The sequence below is a fragment of the Dermacentor variabilis genome, chromosome 2, assembly GCF_050947875.1.
Source record: "Dermacentor variabilis isolate Ectoservices chromosome 2, ASM5094787v1, whole genome shotgun sequence".
In the NCBI taxonomy this organism is placed as follows: Eukaryota; Metazoa; Arthropoda; class Arachnida; order Ixodida; family Ixodidae; genus Dermacentor; species Dermacentor variabilis.
This window is the reverse complement of record NC_134569.1, coordinates 77091495-77108953: the sequence shown is the minus strand read 5'-3', so window position 1 is coordinate 77108953 and position 17459 is coordinate 77091495. Positions and strand designations below refer to the sequence as shown.

The window sequence follows — 17459 nt, the reverse complement described above, 5'->3', positions numbered from 1 at the left end:
GTGACGTAGAGAGGCGTGCATTCGAACAATGACATTCTTGATTAGTTCATTTCAGTTGTGTCTCTTGCATATTATTGCGTGACCGAATACAGAGAGTTCACCGTGCTTTGGTAAGACTTACTCTGTTAGGAATGCTCAAGTTCTATGTACAAATGGACAGACATGTGGAGTCAGTACAGCAGCGAAACGACTCAGCAAATGTTTTTTTTTTAACTGCGTGAAGAAGACGGAACACGAACAGAAACATAGACGCGCAAGCAAAGTGCAGACTTCTGACTGGCTTTATTGTGTGAAGGCACATAATTTATAAGGTTCTACAAAATATAAGGTTCTTCACAAAATAAAGCCAGCTGGAAGTCTGCGCTTTGTGTGTGCGTCTATGTTTGTGTTCATCTGCGGTCTTCTTCGCGCAGTTAAAAATTTTGCTGAATCTATGAACCGACTAGCCCAACAACATGCCTTACTACGAAACGACTCTCAGCCTTGCAGAAATGGCGGGCTCGATCCCCTGATCGAGACGGATCATTGTCCAGGGGCGCTATAAGGGAGAGCTATTCCAAACTTTTCTATTCCAATTATGCAATCAGCCCTTGGCGATCGGTCAAAAATTTTTTTGGACCACCCCACTTCGCCTATCTGTCATGCGATGGCACGAAAACAGGGATAGCTTCATAGCTTCCAATCTGACATGACGTGTACACACTGTTTATGCATGATTCAACCGAACAAAGGAAAAATAATTATTTCTGACTCGACGCCTTTCGCCATTAACCATCTGCTATTGGTCAAAAGGTTTCAGGCTGCACCAACTTCACCTGTCTGTCACTCGACGTCAAAAAATCGCGAAAACTCATTGCGTCAAAGTGACGTGTACGCGTTAAAGATGCATTAATATGCCGAACAAAACTGGATTTTTTTCTGAATAGCCGAAGACTGCCCCGTTCCGAAAGGAATAGAAGATTTATTTATTCATTTACTTATTTACTTTATTACCCACAGCGCCTTAACAGGCATTACAGTGGGGGAAGGTATACACAAAAAAGACAAAGAAATACATACCAGTGTCAGTCACACAACTAATAAAAATAACCACTAAGCACAATCAGTCACAAAATACACATGTCATTGGAACAAACTTAAACGCGGTTATGCTAACGTAGAAAAGAAAATATCATTAGACATAACACAGGCAATGTTTGACAGCAATTGGTTCCATTCGCGGATTGTTCTAGGACAGAAAGACAATCGAAATAAATCAGTCTTGCATGCGATTTCTCGTACCTTGAACATATGATCAACTTGGTCTGAGACATAGTGAGGTACAAGCAAATATTTTGTGTTCTCAATCCCGACACGACCATGGTAAACAGCATGAAGGAATTTCAATTGCGACTTACGTCGACGATTATCTAAATGCTCCCAATTCAGTGTGTCTTTTATACTTTGCGCCCCAATAGTCCTGCGGTAATTGCCTGACACAAACCGGGCAGCCGAATTTTGAATCATTTCCAATTTACCATTGTCTCGCTTTGCTGGAGGGTCCCAGAGTGTGCAGGCATAATCAAGAAGTGGTCTAACATTGATTTTGTACAATGATTCTTTAGTAGGTACAGGAAAAGTTCTGGCATTCCGACACAAAAAGCTCAACACTTTCTCAGCTTTGGCTGCAACGTAATCAACGTCTCTGCCACTTTAGCGAAGATGTAAAATAAAAACATAGGTATTTGTATTCTGATACTTGTTTTAAAGGTATGCTGCTCAGATTATAACGGCTCATGTGTAGATACTTTTTTCTGGTAAATGTCATGTACACAGTTTTTTTCTCATTTAACTTCATATGCCACTTTACACACCACTCGTTGATTTGTCTATATCTTGTTCGAGAACAGCCACATCATCAACGCATTTCACTTCCCTTTATAGCACACATTCATCGGCGAATAAACGCATCTGAGACTGGATACCATCAGTTATATCATTTATGTAAAATAGAAATAACAGTGGACCCAACACAGATCCTTGAGGTACACCGGACGTGACACTCGCGATGTGAGATTGAGCCCCGTTAACAATGAGAAACTGCTTTCGTGATGCGAAATATCATCTTATCCAAGAAATAACCTGCGGGTGTATATTATAAGCTCCAAGTTTTTCAATTAAGGAACCATGGGGTACAGTGTCAAATGCCTTCTGGAAGTCCAAGAAAGCACAGTCTACTGAGAGTCGATGATCGAGGGATTCTGCTATGTCGTGTGTAAATTCTGTTAATTGTGTAACGCAGGAAAGGCCTTTCCGAAACCCGTGCTGAGGTGGATTAAACAGACAGTGTTCATTAATATCCGCAACAACTGTAGTATACAAAATATGCTCTAAAATCTTTCAAGGAACACATGTCAAGAACACTGGCCGATAATTCGATACTTCACTGCGTGCGCCCGACTTATAGATCGGCACAACGCTCCCAACTTTCCGCTCGTCTGGAAGACAGGACTGTTCTAGAGATTTGTCATAAATTATCTTTAAATATGGCGCGACTGATATTGCACAGAGCTGGAGAAGTCTGGTAAGCCGTCAGGGCCACAGGCCTTTGACGCATTTAATCCCACAAACAACACCTCAATACCACGTGCGGAAAAGTAAATGTTATCCATCTCGCCTATTTCGCTTCGAGGGTCCTGTGTTTTCCCATCAGTTCTGACCACTGGGGTGAAGACAAAGCTGAGGTATTCATTAAAATTTTCGGCCTTGGCAATGTCGTCATGTACCGTGTTACCGTCAACGACCAACAACGGAACAGCTACCTTGTCCATTTCTTTTAACATGCTTCCAAGATTCTTTGGGATTTTGTTTTAATCTAAAGTGCATAGAGCCGGAATAACAATCCTTCGCATCACGAGTAGTAACTTTCACTTCACATGTTATATCCTGCAATTTTCTTTTATTCTCTTCTGTAGGTACCTCTCGAAAATTGCGATAGCATCTCTGCCTTTTCTGTGTTTCAAAAACTGTTAGATTGTAATCTAAGGCCCCGTTAATCTCAGCCGCATTAGCCTTCTCAAAGTTGAAAACCCGCAGGGCTGTCACCGATCGCTCAGGCACTGGCTACTCGCACCTACCGGAGAGCATGGGCATATTTGCGTGTAACAAAACTTCTTTCGTGGCCGTACAACGTTATCGAGCCCTTTCGGCGCGTATACGACATTGCTCTGCCAACGCTTCTTTGCTGAGAATCTGTTTTAGCGGCATTTTTAACTGTCCGTTGCACGCCGCCGCGATTTTGGACAAGCAAGCGCAAGCTAAGTAAGGCAAAGCTGACCAATCGCAGACGCCGGCATCTCCCTCATTATCCGGTTTTCTTTCTTCCGCGCGCCCTCGTTCGGCCCCATCCAAGCCCTCTCCACTTTAGCATGCTCCTCGCCTCTTGTCAGACAATTAGATAAGAAAAACCGCTCAATGTAGGCGATGTTATTCGTTTTGAAAGAAAACAAAAGTGACTTCATATAAACGACGAGAGCGTTTGATTGGGCTGTTCAGGCAACGCTGCGGATCACCGCCTGATGCTTGCGTCGGCGGTTACGTAAATATGATGTCAGGAGATTGGAATAAAACATATTGGAATAGTTTTACATTATATAGGGCCCCAGTTGTGTCGTTTGCTCTCAGAGTGGCGTCGGTATACATTAAGGCGTCTTTATACTGTTAGAAATGCCGCCATCTCTTTCACTTCGCAGATGCATTCTGTCGGGCTCCCAGTGCAGTGTCGAATAGTTTGGCATCGAGATAAACAGCAAAATTAGCTGATTGGTCCACATCCGCGAGATGTCGAGTAATCTGTTTGCCTTCAGACCAGCCCCAAATGAAGGCGCTAGCTTCGCCTTGAACCAGCTGATTAGAACTTTCTTTTTCTTTACTAAAGATGATTTCGATAATCTGAGCTAGTTTTCGTTTCAGCGCTCAGCTACAATTAGCTACAACACTATAACTTTCTTCATGAAACAAAAACTCTTACAGCTTAATATTGTACTTGAATATGGGAAAGCTTTCGTCAGCTGGCGTCGTCTCTGGCGCCGACGAAAACAAGCGAAAGAGCTTCCTGCAGTCGAACAGCGCTGCTGTTAGTGCCTGATGGCTGTTCGTCACGCGCAAATGCAACAACTGCCGTTTCTTGTCTTAGTATTTTTTTCCGCAGGGAACGCGTGTCACATGGAAGCACTTACGTCGATGGTTTCCCTCAGGATGTAAGCGATGATGGGCTCGGGAAGGTTGCTGCCTGACTTGCGCAGGTTCTGCACCAGGTCGGTGACTGAGCCGCCCGTGCAGAGCTGCGAAGGAACGAAGCATGAACAGAAAAATAAGGACACCGCCGCAACATTCTCGTACGACACGCTCGTACGACGCTTCTGCAAGGCATTCCATTCTTAGAATTATCAAGAGATGCAGCGGATTCTGCAAGGCTCACTAACCGATGGAATGTTGTCTGTAGAACTAACGGCTTACAAATGCTAAAAAGCACTTTACTACGAATTCTCAAAGTTCACGTGAATTTGAAGTAAACGTCACAAACCTTGGCTTCAAGTACACTTTGGCGTTGTTCATCAATTTATAGGTTACCTATTATAAAATGACAATAGATTGTGAATAGACTCGTCCAGAGAACGAACGAACATTTATCCTCCAAGGAAGCTTATTAAACGCATTTTAGAAATAAGTTAAAATGATATAAGCCGACTTCCGTTAATTCAACTGTGGTTAGTTTGACCTTTTGATTAATTGTATCCCTGTAAAAGGTCCCGGCTGCCTCCCATGCATGTATATGGGCCCAAATTTCGAATTTTATTGAATACTTAGTGCAGATACAAAAGTATAGATATTTAGTACAGAAAAGGGAAATTTTCCATACTAATATTGGCCTTCGCCGGATAATTCGAACTTTACCAGTCAACGCGTACGCGCCCAACCCCTGTGGTGATTTGAATAGCGACCACTTTAGGCAGCGTCTGTCTCGGCGGAGTTTAGGGGTAAATGCGGAAAACACATGTCATCTCCCGTCGAAAACGCATATTTGTGGCCTCCCTTAGGAAGGCTTTCAAGCAATAACCATAGCTCACAATGTCTGATTACGGTATTTACCCGATTCTAACAAGCGCCTTTTTCTTTTATTTCTCACGATAATTCGGCCGAAAATTCCCTGCACGGTGCACGGTGCAATCAGATACAAAACCAAATATCAAAACGGCTTTCGAGGTGTTTGTATGCTTTACCGCAAAACACAATTGTCTTGCGGCAAAGTTAACTATAAAATCATGCGGCGAAGCTAACTTTAGAAAACCAGCTGCTATTGTGCAACACATATATTAGATCCTTGCCCATTTTTCTTGCTAAAATATCGGCTGCTCGTTAGATCTCTAATTTGTTTAGGAGCTTAAATGTAATTTCTACGTTAGTTTTTTTTTACTTTGGACACATAGAAAGTGGGTGCGCGTTTGATTCGGAGTGTGTAAGAACCGGGCATATACTGCCAAATGAATAAGCGGTGTGTTTGACGGTTTTTCTAGGTTTTGTTCAATTCGACCCGCTGGATAATATGATCAGTTCTGTCGCTCCTGTCAAGGTCGAATTAACGGAAGTTGACTGTACTATCATCTTGTTCAAATGTAGCTGTTGCAGTAATCATATTCACCACTGTCACCGTCGCCATCATTGTAATAATCTACATCCTGCGATGCAAGTCCGCACCAGAGCACGAAGGCCCCTTCAGTAATATTTCATTGCCTTTGTCCTGGGCTTTCCGAACTCATCCCAGGCCTGCAAATTTCCTAATCTCGTATTGCTTCTTCTAATCCTATGCCTCCGTGCATAGACTGCATCTCCGGTCCCTTGGCAACCATTATGTTATTGTAACAGACCAGCGGTTTTCTCTGCCACGCGTTGCATGATGTGCTCAACTCCACTTTTTAATCTCAACTTGAAATATTATCTGCCTTCGTTTGCTTTCTAATCCATACTGCCGTCTTTCCCTCTGTGGATGCTACCTTGATGCAGTGATGTTAAATCCTCTTTATCATATCTCAGGATGGGAAAAGCGCTGGCACTTTCGGGCCCGCTTTACTGCTATAGCAATTATACGGACACCCGAGGCGCACTTTCGCCATCGTCATTGCTGTCGCCGTGCTTTCCTGTAAAGTTCAAGTGCAACGAGAAGGAGCGGCCCGCGCACCGTATGTTGGTGGCCATATGATGCCATAGGTCATCTGCTGCTGCGGGGGGACAGGGTGCAGGGCGAGCATGCAGACTTGGTGTGCGTAGATGCGCGTCTTCTCACGCGCCTCTTGTCGGAGGTCGCATAGGTTGTGTTTTAAAGACGCTGCACAATTGAAATGTTGAAGCGAGAGACATCCGAAAACGTTCGCTTTGGAATAAACACGCGAGCTTCCAGCTGCCGGCACTCCTTATCAACCTGCGTTGCAATAGTGAGTGCTCGCGGTCACCGAGGGAAATCTGTTCAAGTTTGCCTCTTCGCGCGTTACACAATGTCTGTTTAGTTAGTAAGCGAATGTTTACAGCAGTTTATGCAACCTAAAGAACTACGAATCATACTTCATGTGATTGTCTAATACCCTGCTATCGCTGTCATTGCCGCGCTTTTCGGACGAAGCTGCGACGTTTAGTTAGCAAGGAATAATATAGTCCAGTCACGAGTTAACGGCGGTGTAGCGCAGTCTCTCTCAGGAGTGAAGCCACAAGGCGCAGGGTGTCTACCAAACGGGAAAACTGGGAATTGTCAGGGATTTTGAATAGTCTGGAAATACTGAGGGAAAACTCGCAAAGTGTGCTTCGATCAGGGAAAATGAGCAGTTATTTTGTTGAAAGGGAACGAAAGTCGCAGTAATGCTGGCTCGAATAGCAGAGTAATCGTAACGAGTCCACCTTGACGCCGCGTCGTCCGCTGGAGAAATTGTCAACGACCGACTTTCCGGACGCCTACGCGGCACTACCACGTACCCCATGGAGTCACTGTAAAAGAACGTCTAAAATTTCGGACGCGAGAACCCTTCGCCGTCCGATTTTTCGGGCTTTTTCCGTGATCGCAAGGTCCGAAACGGCATTAATCAAACCACCATCACTTCCGCCATTTTGATTACTTTGCTGCCTAGCTCGAACCGGCCCTCTCACACGCAGATCCGCTGGCAACCGTAGCCACCACCGCGGCAACGCTAGGCCTAGCTGCTGCGATGTTCGCTATTAAGCTTTTTGCCGTTCTATGCCATGTTTTTCATTGAAAGACTTCGCCGCTGCGAGCAATGGTATCGACTCCGCCTTTGTGGTCCTCGCGATTGGCTTCGAAGCTTGCAAAGCACAACGCGTTGCATAATGCTGGTTTCCGAAAGTCAGCTTTGCCTCATTATGGCAATGTTACGCAGTGAAGCATGCAAAAAAGTATTGCGGGGAAGCATAACAAGCGGGGGAAGGGGCAATTGTCATCGGACACAGTATGTATTCCTTAATTTTACACGCTTGCATCCGCCATCACCTGTCACAGTACGAGCACCTATATGCCTAATACGTGTACTAGCAGGCCTTCGGAGCTTTTTCAGATGTGCCTGTGGCGATTTGAGCCTTTAAGGGCAGTAAAAGGCATACATTCATTTTTTCGAACTGCCCGATTTTTCGGACGTATTCGCGGCCCCTAAAGAGTGCGAAAAATCAGACGTTGACTGTACAAGTGACTAAGAGGAAGCTCCAAATGGTCCATGGAGTGAACACGCTGCAGAACGAGGACGACAATAGAAACGACTTACGCATTGAGAAGTGAATGGCAAAGGAAGTGTGCCGCCGCTTCTTTGAAGGAGGTTGAGCTCAAAAAGCAAAGTGTTGGCTGACGCCGACATGCAGGTGTCCCTTATCCAAGCCAAAATAAACTCTTTAGAGCAGTGAAACACAACACTGAGGCTTTGTGCGCAGGCTGAGAGTATGTCAGAACAGTTGAGGTTGACTTACTAAATCTTGAGAGAATCTCACTTGTGACAAAGTTCAGGCCTTGAGCTTGCTATCAGTTGATAGAAATAGCTCACATTCGAAAATATTTCCTTCTATATGCATCTCCTTTTTATTCATATTTGAAAACATTCGATTCAATTTGCGATGGGTTGTACCAATTTTTTTTTCAAATATATTTTATTCGCTGTGCATTTACTAACTCTGCCCTTTTGTTTTCTTTTTGAGTAAAATAAACACTACTTCTTACTGTTCAAACTGGATTAGGTCGTTTTTTTATTTCTTTAACATGCTTACTAGGGAGTGACAACGTCGGCCGACATGGTGTCAACCTGTCTTTACATAAAACGAAGTTCTGTGTCACTCAGGGGATTTCGCAAAGGCACTCACGTAAAACCTGGAAAACTCAGGGAATTTGGAAATGTCAACTTGGTAGACACCCTGAAGGCGCCTCCCAGTACCTACGGCCAAGGCTTTGGTGCTCGTATTGCATTAGCAGCGCCAGCGAGCGCAGCTCTGGAGGCCGGCGAAGATACGCGCTCTTTTTTTCAGTTTCGATGCGCAGGGTACGTAAAGGGCTCCGCGCGACCTCAGTACCTGTGCGTGCGCATTTCCCCGTACACTATTGACAAAAGCTGCGCGTAGAGTAATGAGGTAACACTGGGTTCTTATGACTAAGTGATAGTTATCGCTGTGTTTGCTTGGACATTATCATGATCACAACGTTTGTGTCACTTAAGTTAACCCAGCAAACACGGTAGAAAGACCAACTAAGTACACATGTGAATTATGTTTTCGCTTGTTTGTCGTATGCGTGATTGCGCATAACAGACTGACTTACTTGGTATTATTTCGCACCAACTGTGGCTTAATGTGTGTAGTGGAGCGACAATACGTAAGGTCCGTATTGGGCCATTAAGCATCTTCTGCGCAATATACTATATAAACTGGTAGAGGCTGATCTATACTATACGTGATGTTAGCGTGAAACGTGCTTTAGCGGAGCTTCGCACGTGACTCTAACTGCTGCAATTGAGGCCAGGTACTAAGTCTTGCGTAAAAAAAGTAGTGAAGGCGACATAAACTGGCTTCATTTTTCGTATTCCTGGAATATACGAAAGGCTACACATACCTATCGCGTGCTCTGGAAATACCATATCCTTATGAAAACGTAAAGTTATATTTTTGCAGTGCTGCATCGCGCTATGTATGGGGCCGGTATATCCTTGACAATATGGCTACGTGTTAAGCTAACGCGTTATTTTCGGGTCTCCGCTGTACGGATGCGGCACTCAAGGTTACCTTGCGGACATTGTTCACCAGTTGCATCCCGCCTTAGCGGCGAGTCCTGCCACCATGACATGGATATCGCAGCTATTCCAGAAAGTCAGTTCATCAGTTTTCAAGGAAACGGCGCGCGCGGATTTGCAGTGTGGACCTGTAAGCACGTATATGTGGTCGTGCCTCGCTGCGTGAATCTGCTCTGATTGTGTCTTTTTATTGGCCAGAACTGAACTCAGCACCTTGAACTCTCTAAGTGGGCGATAACACACTTAGACTGCGACGTCGCGACAGCTGCGCCAGCGTGCGTCACGGGCGATCTGGCACACTCTCATTTATCAAACTGACGTTTCTAAACCGCGCATCTCTCACAAACTCGCGCTTTTGTGCAAATTGTGACATCATACTGTGCTGTGCACACCATACTGTGCGGTGTGCTGTGCTGTGCACCATACTGTGCTCGCATACGCTCAACATAGCTCGAGTTTTCTGTTAAATATCTACAAAGTGTGTCAAGTTCGCACACATTGCTGCAAAGAAATGCGTGACCGACGGTGGAATCGAGTCTTTGTCTTCCAGCGCAGCAGCTTAATTCTCGCACGCGTGCCCCTCTCTTGTCTATAAGCCACTCTTTGAGACGTCTGGCGCGTGCGTCACGTGCCAATTTCTCGCATTCTTCCCTCGTGAAAGCTAGCGCATTGGGGTGCTGTGTTAGACTGCACTGCCCTCGGAATCGGCCCGTATTTTCTATCAGATGCATCAAAAGTGGCTGAAGTCCGCTTATAATGCTATCGCATTGAAATAACGCGTTGCAGAGGATGCACTAACAAAGAAGAGAAGCGCTGTCAATTGGTTCGATTACGAGCTCAGTACCTGAGGGTCTTATCGACGAAATCCGTTGTTTCATAGGAAAGTCAAGCTCGGCCACGAGGCTGAAAGGTGCGAATGCTGCCTCTGATAATTATTTTTGCTGCCAAGAATTGCTCACTATTGAATGTAAGACACCTGTTTTTAACGTCTAGGGAAAACACGGGGAAGGAGGGAGATGGAAATTCAAGACGATGAGTAAACCGAGAACAAGGTAAAAGCCGGAACCAACGTTTCGACAAGCGGACTTGTCTTTCTTGAAAAAAGACAGGTCTACCTGTCGAAACTTTGGCTCCTGCTTTTACCTTGTTCTCGGTTTGCTCACTGTTTTTAACGGGTTATTCAATCCCATCAAGGATGTATACCTGAATGTTGGTTTTAAATGATTCGACTTCAATGAAAAAGGGGCTTTGTTTTACACATGTAGATCGAAGTAAACTGTTGCTGTAAGAGAAACTGAACGTGTAACTTTCTGGTGCTGCTGCGGAGCAATTCAAACAGGAAATTGTTTGTCTGAACAAGTCTGACATCAAGAGAATCATTGTGCGATCAGAAAATCATACAAAAAGAAGGACGTTTAGTGCGCGTCGTTTGTCAGAGCAATATAAACGATTAGTGAGCATTAGGGGAGGCATGATAGTTAAGCTAGGTACATTAGTCCTCGCTTTCTCGTGCAACATCGATGCAGCAGCCATTCTTTCCGTGTACTTATGCCACTTCTTGCTAGACAGCAATTAAGGGCTAGTACAAGTAGAAGGCCCTGTGTAGATAACATCTTACACATTACGCGTGTCCACAAAAACGTGTACCTGTGTTGCTACCTGTCGAAAAACAAGGAAACCAGATTTTTAGTTGATCAGGCTTTTCGCGAAATGATAGCAAGAAAGTTTATGTTGGCGTAAAACACGGTATGTATGCTTAGAACAAGTGTCATAGCAACTGCGTAGACCCGATGTAAAGTATCAAGTGGGCGCATCGCCTAATGAATTGCATGCCTCGCATACGTAATACAAAAGAAAGAACTCAAGATATTGCCTCGATGTTTTGAATTAACGTATCGCACCTGCGGCGTAAGTCTAATTGTCTGCCCTTCTCAAACTGCTTGCACTGTATACAAGGACGCTCGAATGTTATCGAATGTTATCACACGTCGAGTGACGTTACAGGAACAGGTCGGTCCACAGTTCCTTTCGCCCGAAGTTTGTGAGAACGCACCTCCATAACGAACCAGACTTGGTCGTCCTCCCTGCAGGGCGCCGGCTGGAAGAAGATGCCGAAGTAGGTGGGGATGTTCGGGTGGACGCAGAGATCGCGCAGCACTCGGTGCTCCTCCTCCATCTCCTCCACGTTGTCCGCGATGTTCTCCATGATTTTGACCGCCACCAGCCGGTCTGCGAGCACAGAGCCGGAGGCCAATAAGGTAACGCTGTCGGGCAGTTTCCTATCGCACTTCATGCTGCATTTCTTCCCGCATTACTGCACGCCGTACTGTACGATCACTAAAGAGGATGGGAAGAAAGTGGCTGCTGACTGCTTCAAAAAAGAAAAAAATGAAGAATGGACCGTGATGCGAGAACCGTAGCTATTCCATGGCAGAGGAGACAGGCGAAATTAGCAGACCATAGAAATCACTTTAGAAAGGGCAAAAGTAAAGGGGATGAAGGGTGGATTGGGGGGAGGGGGACTGTCGCTTCCTTTAGCCCCATTCTAAAGGCAATATAAAAAAAGGGCAGGCTTACGCTCAACTTCAGCAAGGGATGTCAATGTACGACACAACTTACCATTCAAGTTGGCCCAGAACGAGCTCGGTAACATTTAATTTCCAGCCCACATTTCCTTTCCGCCGTCGTCACCGAATCCTCGCCCCCGCTACATCAATATAGTAACGCGATGCCTGCCGGAGAGGCGCTTCAGTTGGTCGCAACAAATTCCGTGGACATCGCTGTTGTACGAGTTGACCGTAAACATTGTGAAAAGACAACGAAAGAGAGCGATGCGTGGGGTGTGGTGCAGGAGACTGGAACACATTTCTGTGTCTCCGCAAGGCCCTGCACAAACGATGAGCTCTAGGAGATAGTAAGCGCAAAGGTGTGAGTGATTTTAAACGAGAAAAGAAAGAGATAAGTACAGCGCCGTTACTGCCTCTCGTGCGAGTGCACCTCCACTGCGCTGTAGTGGTGGGGGAAAGGGATAAAAAGACTAGAGTGAAAGAGTGTATAGAGGGGAAAGAGGAGCCGAGCGGTAAGGCACGTCAAAGGTATCGCGCATAAGCGCAAGATCTAACGCATCCCGCTCGCGCATACGCCTACTGCTAACTGCACGCGTGGTATAAGCCTATTTAGGACCGCTATCGAAGCTTCGCGAGGAGCCTTTCAACCAGAACACTTTGAATTTGACAAGTAAATAAATGCCATCATCACCGATAGACGTTTATATACGCTGTAGTTATACTATGAGCTTCGACATTACATGATCTTTACTGGTGACGCAGAATGCATCGCGTATATGGCAAAAGGACAATGTCTTTATTATACTTCTCTTTCCCCAAGACGAACATAGGGTCGCCTTTACTCTCTTGGCCCACATGAACCATCCCCCGTAATAAAGCTTTAGCTTCATCATCAAAGCTATTTGTGAGGCAACATTAAAGCGCTATAACGTTAAGTGCATCAAAGCATTGCGCGCTTCAATGAAGCGACGTCTGACACGGGTCCAGCAGACACCGAGAAATGCCCTATAGGTATAGCGACGAACGTAACAGAGCACGACCAAAACAGCTCTGGGACGAAAATAGCCCTGCCATATGTGGTAAGCGCTACGTTGTTATCATGTGCTGCTCTGCCGATCTGCTGATGTGTCTGCCTCGTTTGTGCCTGTGCTGCTTTGCCAGCGCTTTGACGTACGCTCTTTCGTACTAGTGAGCACCAGCACACAGGAGTGGCTCCGGCGGGCTTGGAACTTCGTGCATTCCGACAGGACGCGAGTCTTAAAGCCATGCAAAAAAAAAAAAAAAATCTCATGTTTAGACTGGCGAAGTATCATTTCAAAACTCTTTCGAACTCTTTGCCAGAAAAACAATTATTGACGTATTTCACTGTATCTTTACGTTTTCCTGCTGTTTTTATGTAATAAATGTTACCGAATGTTTCCTGCTCCTTTCTTAGTTTTTCTTTTGTTTACTTCATTACGCACATTAGTCTCTGATAAGAATAAACTCCGAGCAGATGGTGCAAAGCCCATAAGGCGACGTAGACCTGGTACGACAATTTCAGGACGTTGTCGCCGCCGTTGTCCCGCTTTTACGTTTCCTTTGATCTAACAAGCCTCCGCTCGCAGTCCAACTCAGGCATTCGGTATACCAATGAGTGTAATACACCTATCTGGTGTTCGTGTGACGCCAAGCGGGCGTGAGCGGAGCAGGGAGCTTAGTGAAACAGGAGATGGTGCATGCCTGTGAGCTTGTCCCTTGCTGCGTACACTTCGCCGTACGTGCCTTCGCCGACCACCTTGACCAGCTGGAACCGGTCACCCGGCGCCGGCATGCACAGCAGGTCCAGGTGCTTCGAGATGCCCCGGTAGTAGGCGGCCACCTTAGGATCGTGCTGCTGGTGCTGCTCGGGAGACGCGCCTGCGAGTGCGCAGCTGCATTAAGGAACTCGAGCATTTTCGATTCTGCGCGCCTTAATCACACTTGACCGTTGTGCCAAAGAAAAAAGAAAGGTAACTTACACATCATATCACCAACGCTTCGCACCCTGATGGAGTTTTATTTTATACTTTCATGTCGACCCACCATCTTAACGACAACGAATGCACTTGTCACTCAAATCTGGAGGTACCGTGGGAGCGGCGTACGCTTTAGATACAGATTATTTATTATTTATTTATTATTTACTGATACTACCATCTTGCGTTAGCAAGCCATCGCAGGAGTGAGTTCGTAAGTCTTGAAAACAAAGAGAGATTAGCAAACATAATTGGGCGACTGAATAACAAGTTGATCACGAGGTAATTCACGCAAGGACACTTCAATGTTATTCCAAAGTTCAATGGGGGGGGGGGGGAGAGAAGGAAGACCTAAATCAATCCAAAGATGGCTTTAGGGAAACAAGGTTCAAAGGATGGTTCCATCTGGTACGGGATGCTGTGCAACTTGTGAAAACAGTGGGCAATTTAATGCGGGAGTGTTGATTAACTATGTTGTGCATGAGAATGATGCGCTCGCGTTTACGCCTGAATTCTAGCGGAAGCAATGATAGGTCGGCTGCACAAGAGGTAGAGGAGAAGAGGCAGTCATGGCGGCGAAAAATAATTTGCACTGCTTTCTTTTGCTCTGATTCAATATTATGTACATCGCAGACATGGTGAAAGGACCAGACAACGGAAGCGTATTCGAGTACTGGTCTTACCAAGCTTTTGTAGGCGGTCAATTTGCATTCTTTAAGTGCATTCTTCAGGGTTCGCTTTAAGTAGTCTAACTTTCTCTGTGCTTCGCGCAAATTATGTCTGTGTGCCTGTGCCATTTCAAGTTAGACATGAAAGTTATTCCTAAGTATTTATACTCTTTAACACTGACCAGAATATTACAGTTATAGCCACACGTGAAGCTTAGACGTTTTTTTTTAATTTGTAAATATAATCGATACAGTTTTCTTAAAATTAATAGCCATCTATACCATTTCCTGCTCCAGTCACAGAAAAGTGAAAACGCCTCGTTTAGTTTCTCTTGGCTTCGTTAGTTCTTGGTTAGAAACACTGGAATAAAGCCCGAAATCATCAGCGTATAATCTTATTTTAACAGAAGAATCACAAATGGCCTCAACAACATCATTAATATAAATAAGAAGCGCGAGTGGCCCCAAGACCGAGCCTTGTGGGACCCCCGAAGCCATATTGATTGTTTCCGACTGTGCATGAATAAAATCAACGTACTGAGACCTCGAACGTACATAATCAGTTAACCAGGCAAGGAGCTTATCTTGTTTAATGATTAATCCAAGTTCATGGAGGAGCTTACTGTGACATATCGTATCAAATGCTTTTGAGTAATCTATGGATATGGCGTATTTCTGTCCTATAAAATTTATTGCTGAGGCAGTGTCATGGCTGAACTAAATTAGTTGCGATTAAGTAGAAAAGCCTGACCAAAAGCCGTGTTGTGTCTGAGATAGAACGTTAACGTTCGGCTAAGTACTCCGCAGTATGTTTGCGAATTATATGTTCTAAGAATTTACAGTAGGATGATCTCAAGAATATTGGCGTGTAGTTGGTTATGATACCCCTGCTGCCGTATTTGTGAATAAGGATGATTCGGGCACTTTTCCAGAGTAAAGGTACAGTTGATGTTTCCAACGGCTGCTTAAAGATTACTGCGAAGTATCGCGAGCTCGACTCGGAATATCGTGTTAAGAACATATTTGGAATACCATCTGGCCCTTCACTCATTGTTGTGTCTAAATTAAGCAATAGGGTATGCACACCGGGCGCGACAATGTATGATGGGGAAGGGGGCTAATATTACGGCGGCATTAAAAAGGGGGTGTGGTTCCGTCGTCCAAAGTGAAGACGGATCTGAAGTGATAGCTGAAGGCCCGAGAAATGGCCGAAGGGTCAGAGCAGGATACATAATTGAGAATGAATTGAGAAGAAGGGTTCTGATCAGGAGGAACGGCTGCTTTCCAAAACTTGGCTGGTTTTTTTTTTCTTTCATGAAAGTAACCAAAGTATTGTTGAAGCAAAATGTTTCGCTTCAGTGATTTTAGCATTTAGTGAAGTTTTTAGGGACGCTATTGGGCAGGTCTCGTTGAGAGAAAGAAAGATATACGGCGCTTCCGGAGCCCTTTAATGCGACGAATGAGCTGAATTATTTCTCTTGGGTACCAAGATTTTTGACCGTTGCACTTTATAGACCTGTAAGGGACGTAGTGATGTATGCAATGTTTTACTATGCTACAAAATATTGCCAGCAATCTGTGTACATGGCAAGAATTAATACATGATAAGAAGTCGTCAAACCATGAAGCAAGCATGTCAATAATACAATTGTCGTCCGCACAGGAAAAATTAAGAACATTTCTGTAGGATGGCTGTAGGAGCACAATTAATATTTCCTAATGTTTAGTTTTCATTGTTGCAAGCCTTGGTTGACAAGTACATGAAGTTATGCTGGCCGCACTGAAACTGTCTATCTTTTAGGTCGACACCTCGACAATGGCCAGCAGGCAGGCTGATTGAATATGGCGAATAATTCAGATAGAAACAGACGAAATAATGTAGAAGGCAGGGGCGATAGCGAAAAGTAGTTGCAATATTGCAGCTAGGTCAAGTTCATTTTAGGTTGCGTGTGTGCTGCACACCACCAGGTTTGCCATATTGGGCTATCAATGGCCAAATTGGGCTACTTTTTGTCTGAGTTGGCGTCAGAATTTTCATTTGGGCTATGTGGTTATTTCTGGGCTCTTTTTCCTGCGCGAAAAGAAAAGTAAACATAGTTTAGCAGAAATGAAAAGCGCGCTGAAATCAAAATGCAGACGACAGCAGGTTAAAGAAATTGAGCGCGTCCGTTACAAAACCAAAATTTGCAAGTTCCATGTGAGAGAACACATATGCGTGTCAAAAGGTCAAGGATAGCGTCTTTTTGATAATTTTAATTAAAGAAGCTGGCCTAAGGAAACACGTCTCCATCCGCGAACTAAGGCTACCCGCGCGCGCTCACGCGCCAGTGGACAGAGTCTGTTGCCAGCTGTCTCCACATGTCAGCTTCCGGCGTCCTATAGGTACGTTTTAAGCCTGAGGTGCTTTTAGCTCCCGTTGACGGTGCGCCGCGGGTGACATCGGCGCCAGAACGGAGGGAAAACACCGACCTGAACCTAACCGATATTTGCCGAATTTTCTGCCTGCCGCATGGCGCCTATATACGAGGCAATTCGTTCGGACCCTTCCTGCCCAAATTGCCCTTGCTCCAGCGCCAACGTAGAACATATCATCTTCCGTTGCCCCACAGCCATCCGTTCCCTACACAACTGCAAACCCTCCTCCGGTTTTTGCTATCGCAACCCCTATCAAATGCCGCCGTCGAACGAGTGTTCAGCCAGGTCTCGCTCATTAAAACCGACCTTCGAAATAGAATGTCGAACGAGACATTGGTAGCGCTCCTTCACGTGATGTTTGTCCTGGCCAGGAAAGGAGGCTGCTGCACGGATTTTAAACCGGGCCAAGAATTTTTGTCCCGTTTCGGCTCCGACATTCTGTATGGACCAAGCAGTTCCACTTCGCAATAAGCTCGCGATGCTTAATCATAGCATACTTCTTTATGC

General features: G+C 45.1%; 1 protein-coding gene across 3 annotated transcripts in view; it reads right to left on the bottom strand.

The window, feature by feature from the left end:
* The window catches only part of ninaC (STKc_myosinIII_N_like and MYSc_Myo21 domain-containing protein ninaC), a 164865-nt gene that overhangs the window by 66691 nt on the left and 80715 nt on the right, over positions 1 to 17459 (bottom strand). For all 3 annotated transcript variants that reach the window (XM_075681029.1, XM_075681028.1, XM_075681027.1), the window contains exons 4-6: positions 13595 to 13771; positions 11359 to 11534; positions 4218 to 4322 (exon numbers count right to left, since the gene is read on the bottom strand). In XM_075681029.1, coding sequence (XP_075537144.1) covers positions 4218 to 4322; positions 11359 to 11534; positions 13595 to 13771 — 458 coding nt within the window. The remainder of the gene's footprint in view (positions 1 to 4217; positions 4323 to 11358; positions 11535 to 13594; positions 13772 to 17459) is intronic.